Raw genomic sequence first — 16,140 nt, 5'->3', positions numbered from 1 at the left:
CTTCCAAGAAAATTTGAAAGCAATTTCCTGTTTGTATTTTCATGTCAGAGCCAGCGAATTAAAATCTCTTGTACAAAAATGTCCTGAAGGAAATTAATTTTACTCAAACGAATGTAACAAATTGTTGAGTAAATACTAGCAACAAATTCTGAAGAATTACTTCTGGACAACATCCTGTATATACCAAAGTCGCACTTTTGTTCAAACTTAAATTTATATTACTTAAGATTGGTTCCGTAAGTATATGCATAAGCCTTCAATTCGTAGCATTAATCTATAATTAGTGATGTGTCAGAATTGTATGCTTTTTTAGTAGGAAATTTTTCCGTCTAACCAAGACATAGAACGTTCTATAATTGGTAAGTGACTTCACTATTGGTGCATTATATTCACATTTCTCTTCAAGTATTTAACGAGTAGCGACTATTTGATCCAAAAGTGATCTATTTCACCTGACTCCATACTGACATCGACCATTTCGTATAAGATTTTTATTATGAACAGAGTCTTTGAGAGAATTTGATTTAACGTTCACGAAAATTAGATTTATTGGATTTGGCTTGGTTATATTTCTTGTGAATATAAATTCTGATTGGCTTCTTCTACTTGTCAACTTTCTGTCCTTCCTAATGATAAGACTAAAAATGACTATTTTTAGGCGTTGTCAATCCCTGCCACTAAAATGAGCTAAGGAGGACTTGTACAATTACCATAGAAATGTATTTCACTATTATTAAAAAATATATTTATGTTTGGTTAACACATAAATTATCCAGTTCTATTGTATGACTTTCACCAAGAAAATAATGTTAATCCACAAGTTAAATAAGTTATAAAAGAAATATTACCATATAATTTAAACATTTTCGTATTTTTTACACGAGCATTTTTCTCAAATTCTATGAATGGAGTAAAATATCGTCAATGATTTTGCTTCTCCAATGATATTTGTTTCATTAATTATTTTAGCTTTAAAATTTTACGAGGGTGGTTCAATAATTATTGTCCCTGAACTATATGCAGTATTATGTTTCGGAAAGATCTTCTTTCATAGTAATGGACTTCTTCCATCTATGCTGTAAAACTACTATGTCAGCTGCAAAGAAAGTCTCTGGCTGAGCCGTGAGCCATTTCCCCACAGCTTCAATAACAGCTCTATTTGAGTGAAACTTCTTCCCCTTGAGGTGGGACCAAATGAAAGTCACTAAGAGCGAGGTGGGTGAGTAGGGAGTATGTTCCAACACATCAAACTCAGGAGCGTTGGTTGCAGCACCAATAAGATGGTTTTTGTGGAAAGGAGCCTTAACTTGGTGGAACAGCACTGTTCGCTGAAATATCGCGCGCCATTTTTCCTTGATTGCTTCGCGTAACTTAAGGATTAGGGCTGCATAATAGGACCCCTGATACTGTGTCCAACCTCCAGGTAGTCAATAAGGAGTACAACCTTCGCATCCCCAAAAATGTGGCAATAACCTTGCGTGGTGATACTTGCACCTTGATATTTCGTGGGGAAGGTGAACTGCTGTGCTGCCACTAAATTCTCTGTCGTTTGTACTTGGGATCACAGTGGTGGAGCCACGTCTCATCCTCGGTCACAAATCTATCAAATAACTGTTTCAGGCCTGTACTCATAACCTTTAAAATAACCCTTAAACATCGAACTCTGTCTTTCTGATTTTCATAAGATAACATTTTATGTACCCACCGTGCTGACACCTCTCTGAATTGCAAGTGTACATGAATAATGGTTTCCACTGAGCCTACGGAGATGTGCATGATGTATGCTAACTGTTGCAACGTGACTGGTGTGTTTGGTATAATAGTATCATGCACAGAATTAATGTTTTCTGGGGTGCATGCTCTTGTTGGAGGACCAGCACCAGGGGTCTGTTGACAGCTTCCCCTGCCGCAACGAAAGTCACGGCACCAGTTCTTTACCACCTGGGAGGAATTAGCCACATCACCCAACACACTGATCATGTCGTTATGTACATCTCTTGGGCTTAACTCCTTTTCCTGGAGGTACGTGATGACAGCTCGTTGTTTAGTTTTCTTCATTTTTCAATCTAGGTGCCACCTCTCACACCTGAAACAACATAAAAGAATATTAACATAGCAGCTATGGTTCTGAAATTTAGCATGTGGCCATCTAAGACATTAGGCTACATTATCCGCCAGAAACCATCCCAACGCAAGCATTTTAAATATTCCGGGGCAATAATTATGGACCCAACCTCGTGTGTTCTTTCTGGTTTCAATCTTGGGCATGTTTCCAAGATTTTCTTTGTATTTATATAATTTTGGAGTTTCTAGCAAACGTAATTTTGTTTGCTTCCTCTTGAATCCTATTTTATTCAATATTTTGTTGAATCGTGGTTTAATTCTAGGTATTTCCGTGTGGTTGAAGGTTTCTTGCGTTGTCGAAATTTTAGCCGCAGCTGAACCCATTACGTATTTCTATTCATTTGTTGAAGCTCTTCTCAATAAAATTCAGTAGGTTGCGATACCTTCCTACTGACGTTCATGTAATAGTTCTTTTGTTAGAAACTAAATACTAATAGTAAAGTTTCAGGTCCAAATAAATGGAAAACAAAAGAAGAGTATCATTCGCTTGTAAAACTACAACATTACTACTTTTAATAAAATAGACAAATATATTCTGCATCTTGTAGTAATTGCATTACTGTGATCTCTTACAACCTTTGAAAAACTAAATTGTCCTTCACCATCATCAAACGTCGTTTAACTTCAAGTTTCTCCTTAACTTATGACTAATTTTAATATAGAAAATTTGTTATTTCATTTATTATTGTGTTGCTGCATTGTTATATTTGTAAGAAAACTCAACTTATATTTTTATCATGTTTAGGAAGTAGATGCGTAATTGCTGGATGGGGAAATATACAAGCAGGGATACCTGATTGGAATAACCCAAACTCATACCAGATGGCACATATTCTTCAGAAAGCAGAACTGACTGTAGTCGATTATACTAACTGTCCAGTTAAAAAGCTGAATAATTATAATTATAATATTTGCTTTGTGGGCAAGCGAATAGGTGCTTGTAATGTAAGTTCCTATGTTATATATTTGGTATTTATACGGTTAATTTGAAGCTATAGCTATTTCGTTAAGGTATTCACATCATACTACGTTGCACTATTGAATTTATAAATGTTAAAAGTTATGCCTTGGGTAGGTTGCAATATTTTCAAATAATAATGCTGAGATATATTCGTATTTTGGTTGATAACACAAAAGGTTTTTAAAATGTGTCGATATATTTTGGTCATAATTGCAATGTATGCATATCAATATAATAAAGCTACGTACACCTGAACTCGAATACTATAGTCCAAAATAAATATAAAATATATTATAATGATTCATTCGCTAATACTACATAGCATAAATAGCATTCGTCTTGTATTTAATAATCCACTGTTGAGAATATATGTCGGTTCGAAGTTTATTTATGTCCTAATTTTAACAATTCTGCGATTAAGCATAAAATCAGGGCAAGCAATTGAGTTCATAAACGATGCAATTTTCCAAATCTAGCCATTGGTTTCTACTAATACATGATACGGACTTCATAAATTTTAGTATGCGACATTATTTATATACTTTATGTTTTCTTCCCTTTTGTTACTTATTCTTTGGCATGTACATACTTTACATATTTATCCGTTATAATAACAGCTAAATTATTACATATTAATATATGACTATAAGTGTTTTTGGCAATACATTACGAAGTTAAATTGATTTATTGTAAACGACGTTTAAGGATTTACCTAATGCATTGAAAGTTCTACTTAATAGTGTCCAATTGTACATTTCTGAAAACTATACTACTGTTTTGAAATTTTAATCTTTTAAAATTCACGTAATCATATACGTCATATTCTACAATACGAGGAAATGAATGTATATGCATATGTTTCAAATTAAATTGATAATATTTGAGGGAATATTTTAATTCCCATACTTATGTTTCCTCTTATAATTTCTAATAACTTAGTTTAAAGTTTTGGTAAGCGTATATAGTTCTTATTTGTAGAAACCTTCCACTCTCTGTTGTGTTCCTAAACCTTTCCTTCAAACCTTACTTTTTTCTTGGGTATAGTATTCTATAAATCCCTTAACTATCTTTGATCTTAGGATACTATTTAGAAAAGGATAATCTCGTGTTTTCACAGATATAATACCATTGTTACAAGTCTAGAAATGACTTTCCATTTGTAATTATTTTTATTATAAGCTTTTGGTTTAAGAATAACATTTATATATTTGCGCAAATTCATTGTTTCTAAATATTACGGTGTTGGCGATATACGTAGTATTTCTCTCTGAAAATCATTTCAGTCCACATTGTTTCTCTGAAATAAAAAAATCATTTAAAATGCAGTAAGAGGAGACTATCTTTAATAGCTTTCATGGCTTTAGCTAAGACTATATAATACATATAAGATATCGAAGGTATATAATTTCAGTCCTAAAACAATACAAATCTTCTGATTTTAAAAGAAACAAATATCATTCATAGTTTCTGGAAGCGTAGAATATCCTGATCACACCGTAAAATGTAATGAGCTCATAGTGGCTAACGGGAGAAAAGTTTTAAAATTTCCATGTTCCCCACCAGCCTATGGTTGAGGAGAAGAACCTCGCAATTTTAAAAATTAATGTTACCTTTAGAAAATTGAGGGTAACATTTTCTATCCTAAATGTACACCGGTAGTTTGCATATAAACGTTTATGTAAATCTTGATAATTTATTACCATTTCCATATCACATGCTTTTTTGTCTGCTAAGAAACATGGGAATGGCTAGTTACTATCTGAAGGTTGTGGAGTGTCCGAAATATATATTTTATCTTAATGTTCTTCGTCACATTCGAAGTAGTCCCGTTCGGCATGTATGCAAGGATCCCAATGCTGTTCCCTCTTTTCGAAGAGCTCTTGTAAGTCCGCAGGGGGAAGGGTTCTCAATACCTGTTGCGATTTCAATAGGATGTATTCAATGGAGAAAAACGTCGCCCCTTCAACGCGAGTTACTTCTTCTGGAAGAGATATAAGTCTCACGTATTTAAGCCAGGGAAATAGTGAGGTTTGTTGACCGTTGTCATGTTGCTTTTTGCCACGAATTCCGTCACAACGGACGAGGAGAGCTTGGCGCGTTGATATTATGCAGCAATCAGTCTTCTGCTCTCTGGACGTTTGCGCCGAATATCTTCCTTCGGTTTCTTCAAAACCTCGCAAAAAAATTCCATTATCATTCTGAGCAGTGTAAAAAATTCCTTAAGGACAATTGCTCAAATGTTCAAAAAAGTTATCAGCATCGACTTGATGTTACTGTAAAACTACTGCAGATGTAATTTCACAAATACATTTTCTGTGAACGTTACTGAAACGTTCTCTGCTACATCAACGCTAACAATCATAGGTTAGACAAGGAGATAATCGACAAGGAGAACAGATGGCGTTACGTTCCATTTACACCAAGTGGGGCTTTCAAAATTATGTCCAAACATGAAGAAAAAGCAAAACATCATTTTTGGAGTTACTTTCCTCTGGTTCTCATGCGACGATATTTGAATGAAATCATTGAGTTTTAAGTTCCATGGTTATACCGGCTAGGCTAAAGAAGACGCTAACGATGAGAAATGAATGAAATGGTGGAAGGAAGAATGTGAGAGAAAAAGGGGGAACCCCTAGGAAAGCCATGCACACGGTGTTTGTCCACCACAAATTTCACCTGGCAGGAGCTGTGATTTAGCCCGGGACCCGAAGAACCAGAGGTGAAAGCTCTAACAGTGAGCTACTGCGGCCCAACCCTATATAATAAATATCTTTGTTAAACGACCGATACTTAACACATAACATGTCACTTTTATTATTATTAACGAAAATACATCATATAATGGATTTTAAAGAGAAGAGAGTGGTAGAAGAATTATATCGATCTAAAAACATAGATGAGAACAAACGCATCTAAGTATTTTAACATTTGAGGCTAACTTCTATAAATAAATGAAAAAGAAACCTTTCTTGGAAAAGTCAATCAAAATAGAGCATTACACTCTTGGGACTATATATACGGGTGGGACTTACGGGTGATAGAAGAAAATATCAGGGGCCTTTAATGAAACTGAACTATAAGGTCACAACTGAGTATACAGAACACTTTATAACTATACATACGAAGAACATCGAAATGCTATTTGATAGAACAGTTAGTGTAGGGCACCACGATCTTAAATTTCGAAACATTTTCATATACGAATTCCATTATAATGCAACATAAAAAATTCAAGACAAACCAGAAATATATTACAGACATGTAGACAGTTCTATTTATTATATTTAAAGAAAATATGAGGACATAGTTATGAGACGTTTTATCACCTATCTCGATAAGAGTCACTAAAATCAAAATAATAGGTACGAAGAACAATAAACAAACACGAAATTAATAGCATTAATGGAAGATTAAATGACACGAAGTTATATAAGGGTTTGCTGTGCTAAGGTAAAAAGTGTACGCAATTAAAGTCCCACAGATTGATGTAACAGATAAGGATTTCAATAAATAAAAACTAACTAACTCTATGGCCTATGGAACCTGGAGGTTCAATGCCATGTTCACAAAAGCTCTCCACTGATTTCTATCCTTAGATAACTGCATTCTGTTTCTACTTTGTATTCCAGTCTCTACAAGATCCATTTTAATATTGTCCTCTCATCTGCGCCTAGGTCTTTCTAATGGCCGATTTCCGATTGGTCTTCCAGTCAAGACTTCGAAAGCGTTTCTACGTTCTTCCATTCTAGCTACATGACCCGCCCACCTAAGCCTCCTAGACATGACGACCCTAACAATGTTGCGTAAACCATATAAATTATGCAGTTCCTCGTTATGAAGATTCCGCCATTTCCCATTCCCAATCCTCTTGGGTCCGATGAGCTTTCAATAAATAAATTTGATAAAGGGAAAAGTAAAATATGATGAACATGTTACTGGGGCTTCTCTTTCCCCCATAACAAAGAAGATAAAAACAAGATATATAGCCCAAGTTTTATGCGTGATCCTACGTGAGCAATCTCGATTTCGACTAATAGCTTGGTTTACTTCAAGCGATTTGCTTGTAGAAAATAGGAAGTGTATAGGATTCTTCAGTGGAACAGATATCCCCCACGAAGAGTCAAAAACTCAGAATATCGATTTGAGTCGGAATCATATTATTATTATTATTATTATTATTATTATTATTACTATTATTATTATTATTATTATTATTATTATTATTATTATTATTATTATTATTATTATTATTATTATTATTATAGGATAGTGAATAGCGAATACGATAACTACTTACTTCAAAAATACTAGGATAGTATTAGTATATTGTGTAAACATAATCTACTGAAAATAAACTGTAATAACACTAAATTTATTTCATATACCAATAAGACGCAATACTATGTTAGCAAATATGTCATAAATGGAATACCTCGGCAGAAAGTTGAAAAGATTAAAGATTTAGGCATAACATTTGACATGAATATGAAATTCAACTACCATGTTAATGACATAGTACATACAACACGAAAGACTATAGGGTTTGTATTTAGGCAGTGACCTGAGTTTAAAAATGCAAACACATATGTCTATCTATTTAAGGTACTTGTAAGGACCAGATTAAAATTTGGTGCAATTATATGGAATAATATATCCACAACATTATGTAGCAAAATTGAATCGGTTCAAAATGTTTCATTAGGCTATTGTGTAGAAATATGAAAAAAGATTACTACTGTCATAGTTATGATTACTGGAACGAATACCGGGGGTTGCAAGAATTACATGCAAGAAGAATAATGATAGAGAAAAACTTTATTCAGAAAATTTTAGATAATAGATATAGTAGGGAATACTGCCTACATAAAATATGTATAAGAGTACCAACATATAATCTTAGAAAAGCATCAGAAATGGTTTTCATGAATAAAAAATCTATAATCTTAAGAAAACTAACAAGTTCTTTTAATATATCGTCGCGATAATTGTATTTATTAAACATAGGTATATATTTTATTAGGTATGTATATTTTATATAGTATATCTCTAGGCTTGACGATATCCTTGTTTTAAGGACAATTTGTAGAAAATTGACTAACTATTTTAATGAATAATGAAGGGATTATGTTTATCCAGACAAGATACAAGTCATAAAATTATGCATATATTATAAGACAGACAGTAACTTCCTATCGTCGGAACAAATGTATTATTAATATTAAGAGGAATGTAAGATGTGTGTTATAACCCTTAGTTGTATGACTAAGTGCTGTATTTTTGCTATCTGGCTGTTCATGGCACTAAAATAAATAAATATATCATTATTAATAATAATAATAATAATAATAATAATAATAATAATAATAATAATAATAATAATAATAATAATAATAGTTGTTGTTGTAGTGTTAATAGTACTAATATCATTAATTATGATTTTAAAATTGTGCGTTATTTATCCACTGTCTATGTGAAACGAGATGTTCTTTTCTGTAAACGTTCCTGAGACGAAGCGTGCTTAGATCTCTTCTTTTGCACAACATTTGCTTCGCTGAAATCTATATTTCTGCAAGTGCTCCGGATTAATTTTTGAGGTGTTTAGAGCTCGCCAATGACTTAACTCAGGAAATCCGATAATCTTTTCACATACATGCTACAATCATGACTACATTTTTCCTAGATTCCTTTTCCACTCATTGGGAAGGTGAAGTTAAAAACATGGCTTATATGATTAAGAAGTGAATTAAATAACCCTGAATGGTGTAGAATTTAAGAAATGTGTCTTAAAAGTTTTCAGAAACTGCATGCTATAGGTTTATTATAAGATAGAAGATAATTAAATGTATAGTACGGTGTTTTGAGTAGTATTTGAATATGAGATTTGGCGTATTCTTTCGCAAAATGTATTAATTGTAATTTAATATTAGAATTCAATTTAAACTTTTGTAAATGGGAAGTTTCTGCTCGCCACACCATAAATCGCACTACTAGCTTGTGGTTGCCGTATGTCTACGGAAGATACATAGAACGTTTTTGGCTGATTCTGTCAGTATTTTCTGTGTCCATATTCTATTGCTTTCAGATAGAAAGCCTTGAAAAATATATTTAATAATCAATGAAACCCACAAGTACCTCCAAGTGTGCTATCTCGGTTGTATTTTGTTTTCGTTCAAAATACATTCTTTGTCAATAATATTTTCTTTTCAATTTAAACATTCAGACACTAACACTCAATCTAAGAGTTACAATCCTTGATGTTTTATTGCAAGAGATTGTGGGTCCCTGATTAAAACTTAAACAAATTTTGGATGGTAATTTCTACTGCAGGTGGAATCATTTATAACATCGGATTTGATAATTACGCACATATTTTTGCTCCCGCAGAAAACAACCAACCCCTCAACGTTTCAAATATATTTCCCGTAATTCATACCTGTTTACATTATATTCTCAAATTGCAAATATATCTAACACAATATTGTATAATGAATATGGTTGTAGCACCAGCTGTGAATAATCTGAATCTGTGTGTGACTTTGCTGTAAGATACACATCTTATTTCATAAGAGGTAACAATAACCACATGGCATCATTTGGTATATTGTTTTTAAAATTATTTAGATATGTTTTCCACACTTCTATATATAATATTATGTGCAATTCTTAATTTTGTCAATATTAACATTTACTCTCTTTTTCATATATATTTTTAATAAACAAGCGTGCTAACATTTCATAACTTTTCATTGCAGGGAGATTCTGGCGGACCAGTAATATGTCCTGCATATTCAAACTCTCAAGCACTAGCTGGTGTTCTATCTTTTGTCACTGATTATTGTGGTCGTGAACAAACAGCTAGTGTATACACTCATGTTGGTGAATTCTGGGATAATTGGGTATTACCCATAATCAATACAAATTGAGATGTATTACAAATTTGAAGATGTAAACCACTATAATATTATTCATAATATTCAATACATTGTTTACGTATTATTTTATTGCTAACACATATCAACACTTCGGAAAATAAGTAAAATGCTTATTTTATATGTTTATTTTTTAAGATACTGTTAATAAATTTTGATATATTACGAATTTTGTTTGCGTTTATTGTGTTTACAGCCTCGTAACTTATAGTCGTTGATCAAATAAACAATGACTTAATTAACTATAACGACAAATTGTAAATGAAAATTTCTCACATCTAAATAATAAAATTGTATATTCACCGGACTTCTAAGGCAGAAGTATGAAGTTCCAAGAGTGTTGTATCCCAAGTCCATAAATAAATACATAGTAATGAGACTTTAGTTCATGCAGTCTCAATAAATATCACCGTAAAGGGTTTCACAGAACTTCTACTAAATAACGCTTGTTTTTGCTAGTGCATGCATACACAAAACATTTCTTACAGGCATACATTGCATGCATCCTATTTATATAATTTTTACATATTATCTGAATGAAAGACTACTCCAAATAAACAGAAGACAAGCCTTCATAGCAGTGAATATTGAATTCTTACGAAAGAAGTCGAACTTGTTCGAGACCACGAGTTCAATGTGACCTAACTTTATCAGTTCTGAAATTAAAAAGAAGTACATTCAGAATGTTGTTAATTTTCGTAAACAAAAATATTTTGTCGCTTATTAATATTCATCTGTAGTTTTATTTAAGTCCTTATTTATGTGTTTCATCTCAATTTTTTGCGAATCATCGCATTGGAAACGTTTTCCAAAACGGAGTGGAAAAGTCGTATATTTTCGAAAAGATTCCTCCTTTCAGGCGTGTAAATTTTGAAAATGCGAAAACATTTTCACACTTACAGCGGAGATTACAGCTTTCAAGAGGTCCACTTGCGAATTACAAAATCTAATTTAAATGACTTGCTATATTAAACAATTTCTCAGCAAATAAACTTAATAATTAAGCGGATCATTTTCCATACTTAATATAGCGTTAAAGTTGTTTTAGTACTTTTCTAACTTTGGTAATCCCACGCGATCAATAAGTAAAAATATTTGACAATCACTATTTATATTTAATCAATAGCGTCAGATTAGTTGTTTACTTTACTTACAATGAGAAGGAGAAATTGACTACAATACCGTAACTCTGTTATTTATCTTGTACGCAAAGGAAAAATGGAAAATAATGATCGTTCAATTCTGGTAGATGAGGTAATTTTCAGTGTAGAGAAAAGTGTAAAGGAGGAGCAGTAAGTGTTAAAACAGATCTAAAACCCAGACATCTCTTGCGATTCCTTTTTTTCAAATCTTAGGTATTTAAAACATCTATTAAGATGTTTCACTTTCTTTCTCTTTATATACGTTGATAACGTTGAGAGAAAACAGAAGAAAAAAATACTATACTTTCAATGAAGTAACACAAGATGCTGGAAAACGTTCATATTTTTTCAAATTTGAATTTATCGCTTTCAATGTTTATGTTCACGTGTTTAATGAAAGAACTGTTTTCCAGTCTTCAAGGAGAGAGGAAATATACTTTTACTTTAGAGAAAGGAAAATTTATAAAAAATGAACAGTAAAGAAATTGTTGACGGAAAATACACCAGTATACTAAAAATAAAGTTTCTATCACAACAACGAATCCAACTGCTACTGGAACACAATTTGGCCTGATTTCGGAACAAATTTTAGAATTTCTCCATCTGCTTCAGCTTATATGTGAAGGTGGCCTTTGTGCATGAATAGGGCAGCTAATGTATCATATGTATTTGCTATAAAACATCTTATCGACAAATAGTTTCTTACATAAAGTTTTCAAAAATCGTTATCAGAACAGAAAGGAAACAAAGGAATCGGCAGTATAGAATTATAAGGATTAGGGAACTTGTCTAAAATGATTTATATCCAATTTCCTGTGGATCTTTGCATCAGAAAAGACCTGTTGTAAGGTCCAGCAATAGTCAAACCACATTGCTACCCTACACTTTCCTTTATAAAACATTTCCATTAAACAAATAATCCAGGTGGAAAAGTTCTCCATATTCTTCACTAATGGCACCAAGGTTATCCGGGAAAAAGTCAAAATGATCTTCAAAGAAATGCAGTTTAAGTAACAAGTTGCATCCCATATGGTGGCATGATATCACTAGTTCATGTACAATATCGTCATTAGTCCCTGCCTTACGGTAGGCCAAAAAGTTCTTCCAGTCATTAACAAAGGACAGCCATGCCATTTTCTTAACATCAATCAACAAGTTAACAAAATCCTCATCATTCATTAATTCTCTTATTTGCGGTCCTACGAACATTCCTTCCTCTATCATTTCTTATCATTAGGAACGTCTATCGTAAGTACATGAATGCATGTGATGTTTGGTACATGTCTTTCATAAAGTTTTTGATAAGTCCCAATTTAATGTGCACTGGAAGTAAATATATGTCCAGGCAACAGTTCACTCCGAGCAGGCTACTATTTGTTTCCATCTAGTGTTTTTTTGTGTCCTAGCAGTCCCATTCGCATAAAAAGTAGTAGTAATTTGTATAACCCGCTTGCCGCCAATAAGAATAGCTATTTCCTTTAAATCTGCACACAAGTTCTATTCGTATTTTTTATATTGAATAACTAAGAAGATGTGTTTAAAAGAATCATTCTTAAGGTTAACTGCGTGCCCAATCGCTACATAAGGAAATGTCGTTCTCATTGTGGAGAATAAATGCTACGAGACTCAATTTACTAGAGTCCATGAACAAGCGTCACTCATTTACAATGTAAGCATCGCGAATAGTCTTCGAGGATTCGATATTATTACTAAAAGCACGTCACCATCTTTCGAGGAATAATCAGAAATAGCAGCATGTTGGTAACGAAAAGTAGTCACTTTTCATCGGGAGAAAGAATATTCCATATCCTTTCAATCGCGAAACTAAAAGGACAGAATGCTGCCTACACAAGTTTATATCGAGAACAAGATCGTTGAAATTACTTTATGTCAAAATTTGTGGGGTATTTGACTCACAGGACAATTCAAATATTGTGTCGCCCTGAGTGGAATTCCCATCTTCCGAACTTTCTTCACATTCGTTACCAGATTCATCGTTACTCATTACCACATTTTCTGGAAGAACTGATACCGGTAATTTCTCACTTATTTTGTACAAGAAAACATGCCTTATACCAATTGTTAAATTCGAGTATTCTTTGTTTTCGACCTGACTATACAAAAATAACAGTATGTTGTGTGATCCGTTCGCTCCCAAAAATCATGTGAACTGTAAACGCAAAATGTAGTGATTCATTTTCCAATTCTGTAAGGAGACTGACAAATGTCAAGCAGCACATGTAGAGGGCCCATTGCTTTCCTTGGTCGCCAATCATATACACAAAATAAAATTCCTAGCACTAGTTCCTAGCTTCTTTACGAGCGGGCTCGATAGTCGTTTCTGCGACTTGAGAGTCTCTTCTCCATAGATATAACAAAACGAATATGCACTATTGACAAAAGTAGGAGAACTTTTATTGTTCAGAATGATCACAACACTCATATCTACGAATGTAGTACATCATGCAACCACTTCTCATTCTATCAGAACCTAAAATGGTGTGACACAGGTTTCAAGAATCAGAAGGCAATTCTATGTGATTAGATATGACTCATTGGCAATGTTAACAAACGTCACTCCTTTACTAGAGTATGTTCCTTGACCTCAGGGGTATGCATCGAAATTTCTTACACTTTTCTTGATTTTGTGTCACTTTCCCTCAACTTTATTTCAATCAATAAAAATCTGCAAGTCAGTTAAATTCAGTCATGGCAGAATAAACCATATGTAGCGGTTTTACCGATTTTGAACGATTTTAATTAATGAAAATATGTCAAAAGATAACTGAGGAGGATAGAAAAAAATTGGTTTCATTTTCAAATTTAGCACCCTCGACTTAGTTTAAAACAATGCAAATTCCTTGTGACAAAATATTTGTTTGTCAGTGGTAACAATACGTCGCTTTCGTCTTGTCCGCTTTAGGATTACTCTTAATCCCAATGTCAGAATTGTTCACGTAAGCCCCGAGGTGGAATCCCACGGACTGCGAAATGTAATCTATACATTTTTGTACGTAAAAATTACTGTTTTTAGAATTTTGTCCCTTTTTCTTATTTTTTAGTGCTTTACGTATGTTATAATGTAGTATTACGTAATTGAATTAAAAACCAAAGGGTACACACTACATCAAAAAATCAACTAGGTTAGCGATTTGACCGTATTATATTGGTCATGTTTTTCATTCCTCACTAAATGCCGTTTTTCTTGTTGAAAACGGTATCATAATACAAGTGAAAACAGAGCATTATAACAGTTTGTAAAACCTGTAGGTTACAAATATCACAAATGCATTTGCGGTCCAATACTTATTTGTTTCGTTCGTAATAAAATGCACCAGCAGCACATTTAGATTTGTTGGATGAACTGTCAATGCCATTTTCTATTATTTCCTACTTCCTTTCATGGTCACTTTGACTGACGGCCCTTTCATCATCCGCATCCGAAAACAATACATAAGGCAAATCTCTAAATACCTCGTTCATCATTCTTCTGACTTTTTCTGCTAATTTTGATTCAAAAGCCTTATCTGTGGACGCCACATATATTTACAAACTGGACTGTAACGACACAATTCAATTTCTTGAGATATCACATTTTAAATCCACATTATTGGGTAGAAACACTAAATCAGATATGGCAAGAAAATGTTGCATAAACCAAGACATACAGTCCCACGAACTCGGTGCAAAGACTCTAGTAGTCCTGTATAAACTTTCAACACGTCCGCCGCAGAACTGCGTTTAAACTCAACTGACTATAAGGTACTGAGAGCGGCGTGGAGCTACACAAAAAAAGCACATATATAGATATTACATACCCGTGGTGCCCGTCGGACACCACGTCGAGGTTTAAGAGATTATTATAATTTTTTCTTATTAGAGAATTCTTAGTGAAACTGTAGAAGAAATGAAAGAAAATTATAATAGCTTTAGGAAGAAGATTTGTTCTTTCTATTTCCGCTATAATAAATTTCAAGCACTTTTACATCTTTAAACCATGTAGTTGGAATTGTTTAATGTGTTTATAAGCGGCAAATTCACTAGCAATTTGGGCACGGGCGCACATCAATTTTGACTGGCCATTTGGCAATGTAGCGATGTTGTATAGCTGTTTTACCTCCTTTAAGACCTTCAACAGTCACGCGTAAAGGTCTTCGTCTAGTCACAAGAACTTCCTTCAGTCAGGAAATAAGGCATTGTGTTACTCTTTTCATACGTGAGATCCTGCAACACTTAGGCCTGACTCAAAATGTCCAACAGATGTTTCACGTTCATTAACACTGAGATGAACCCTTTGTGCCATTTTTCAATAGATACATTAGCTTGCACAACTGTATTGTACTCACAACAGCGGCTTTGATGCCTGGCCGTGTATTGTGTCTACAACCTTCTGATACAGTCTGGTGTTTGTTCTTGAGCAGGAACCTTGTATACCTGTCTTGCCTATCCTCTTAGCTGCAATGGCTCACTACTATCCTCTACTGATATTTTTATGCCACTTCAGCCACGAATTAACATTCTCAAAACATATGACCGGAAACATGTTTCATCACTAGGAATTGTCAACCACTGTACGTAATTCGGAGTTAACTAGAGAGACTCATTTCCATTCTGTACGTAGGATAACGAGTGAAATTGCGTTTGAATTAAGGATATACTAAGACTATGAGACTGGGAGATAAGTCCTACGACGATGTTCTATATCACCAAAATTATTTAACAATTACGAGAAGCTTGATTACAAAACCTGTTAAACATTATTTTAAATGGATTAATCTTATCGTTTTGTTGTTCTTTGGCTATAGATTTAATTTTCAATATTTTTTTGCTCCCGAACAATAATTTTACTTATGAAAATAGCATGTAAAATCCCTGTTTATTAACAAAAAAGCATATTTCTATTTAATGCTTATTTGTAAAATCTACTAAAACTAATTTATCTCCAAAAGTATCTAAAAGAAATATTTTTTTCGGATTCTCTCTC

General features: G+C 33.3%; 1 protein-coding gene across 1 annotated transcript in view; it reads left to right on the top strand.

The window, feature by feature from the left end:
- The window catches only part of LOC145665892 (chymotrypsin-like elastase family member 1), a 144,107-nt gene extending 134,009 nt beyond the window's left edge, over window positions 1–10,098 (top strand). The window contains exons 6-7 of the mRNA XM_081733000.1: window positions 2,870–3,069; window positions 9,838–10,098. Of these exons, the coding sequence (XP_081589126.1) occupies window positions 2,870–3,069; window positions 9,838–10,008 (371 nt within the window). The 3' untranslated portion in view covers window positions 10,009–10,098. The remainder of the gene's footprint in view (window positions 1–2,869; window positions 3,070–9,837) is intronic.
- The last annotated feature ends 6,042 nt before the right edge of the window (window positions 10,099–16,140 follow it).

The sequence above is a fragment of the Thermobia domestica genome, chromosome 1 (assembly GCF_964235325.1).
Source record: "Thermobia domestica chromosome 1, izTheDome1.hap1.1, whole genome shotgun sequence".
NCBI classification, from domain to species: Eukaryota; Metazoa; Arthropoda; class Insecta; order Zygentoma; family Lepismatidae; genus Thermobia; species Thermobia domestica.
The sequence above is the reverse complement of the archived record's forward strand: the minus strand, read 5'-3'. Positions and strand labels throughout refer to the sequence as shown.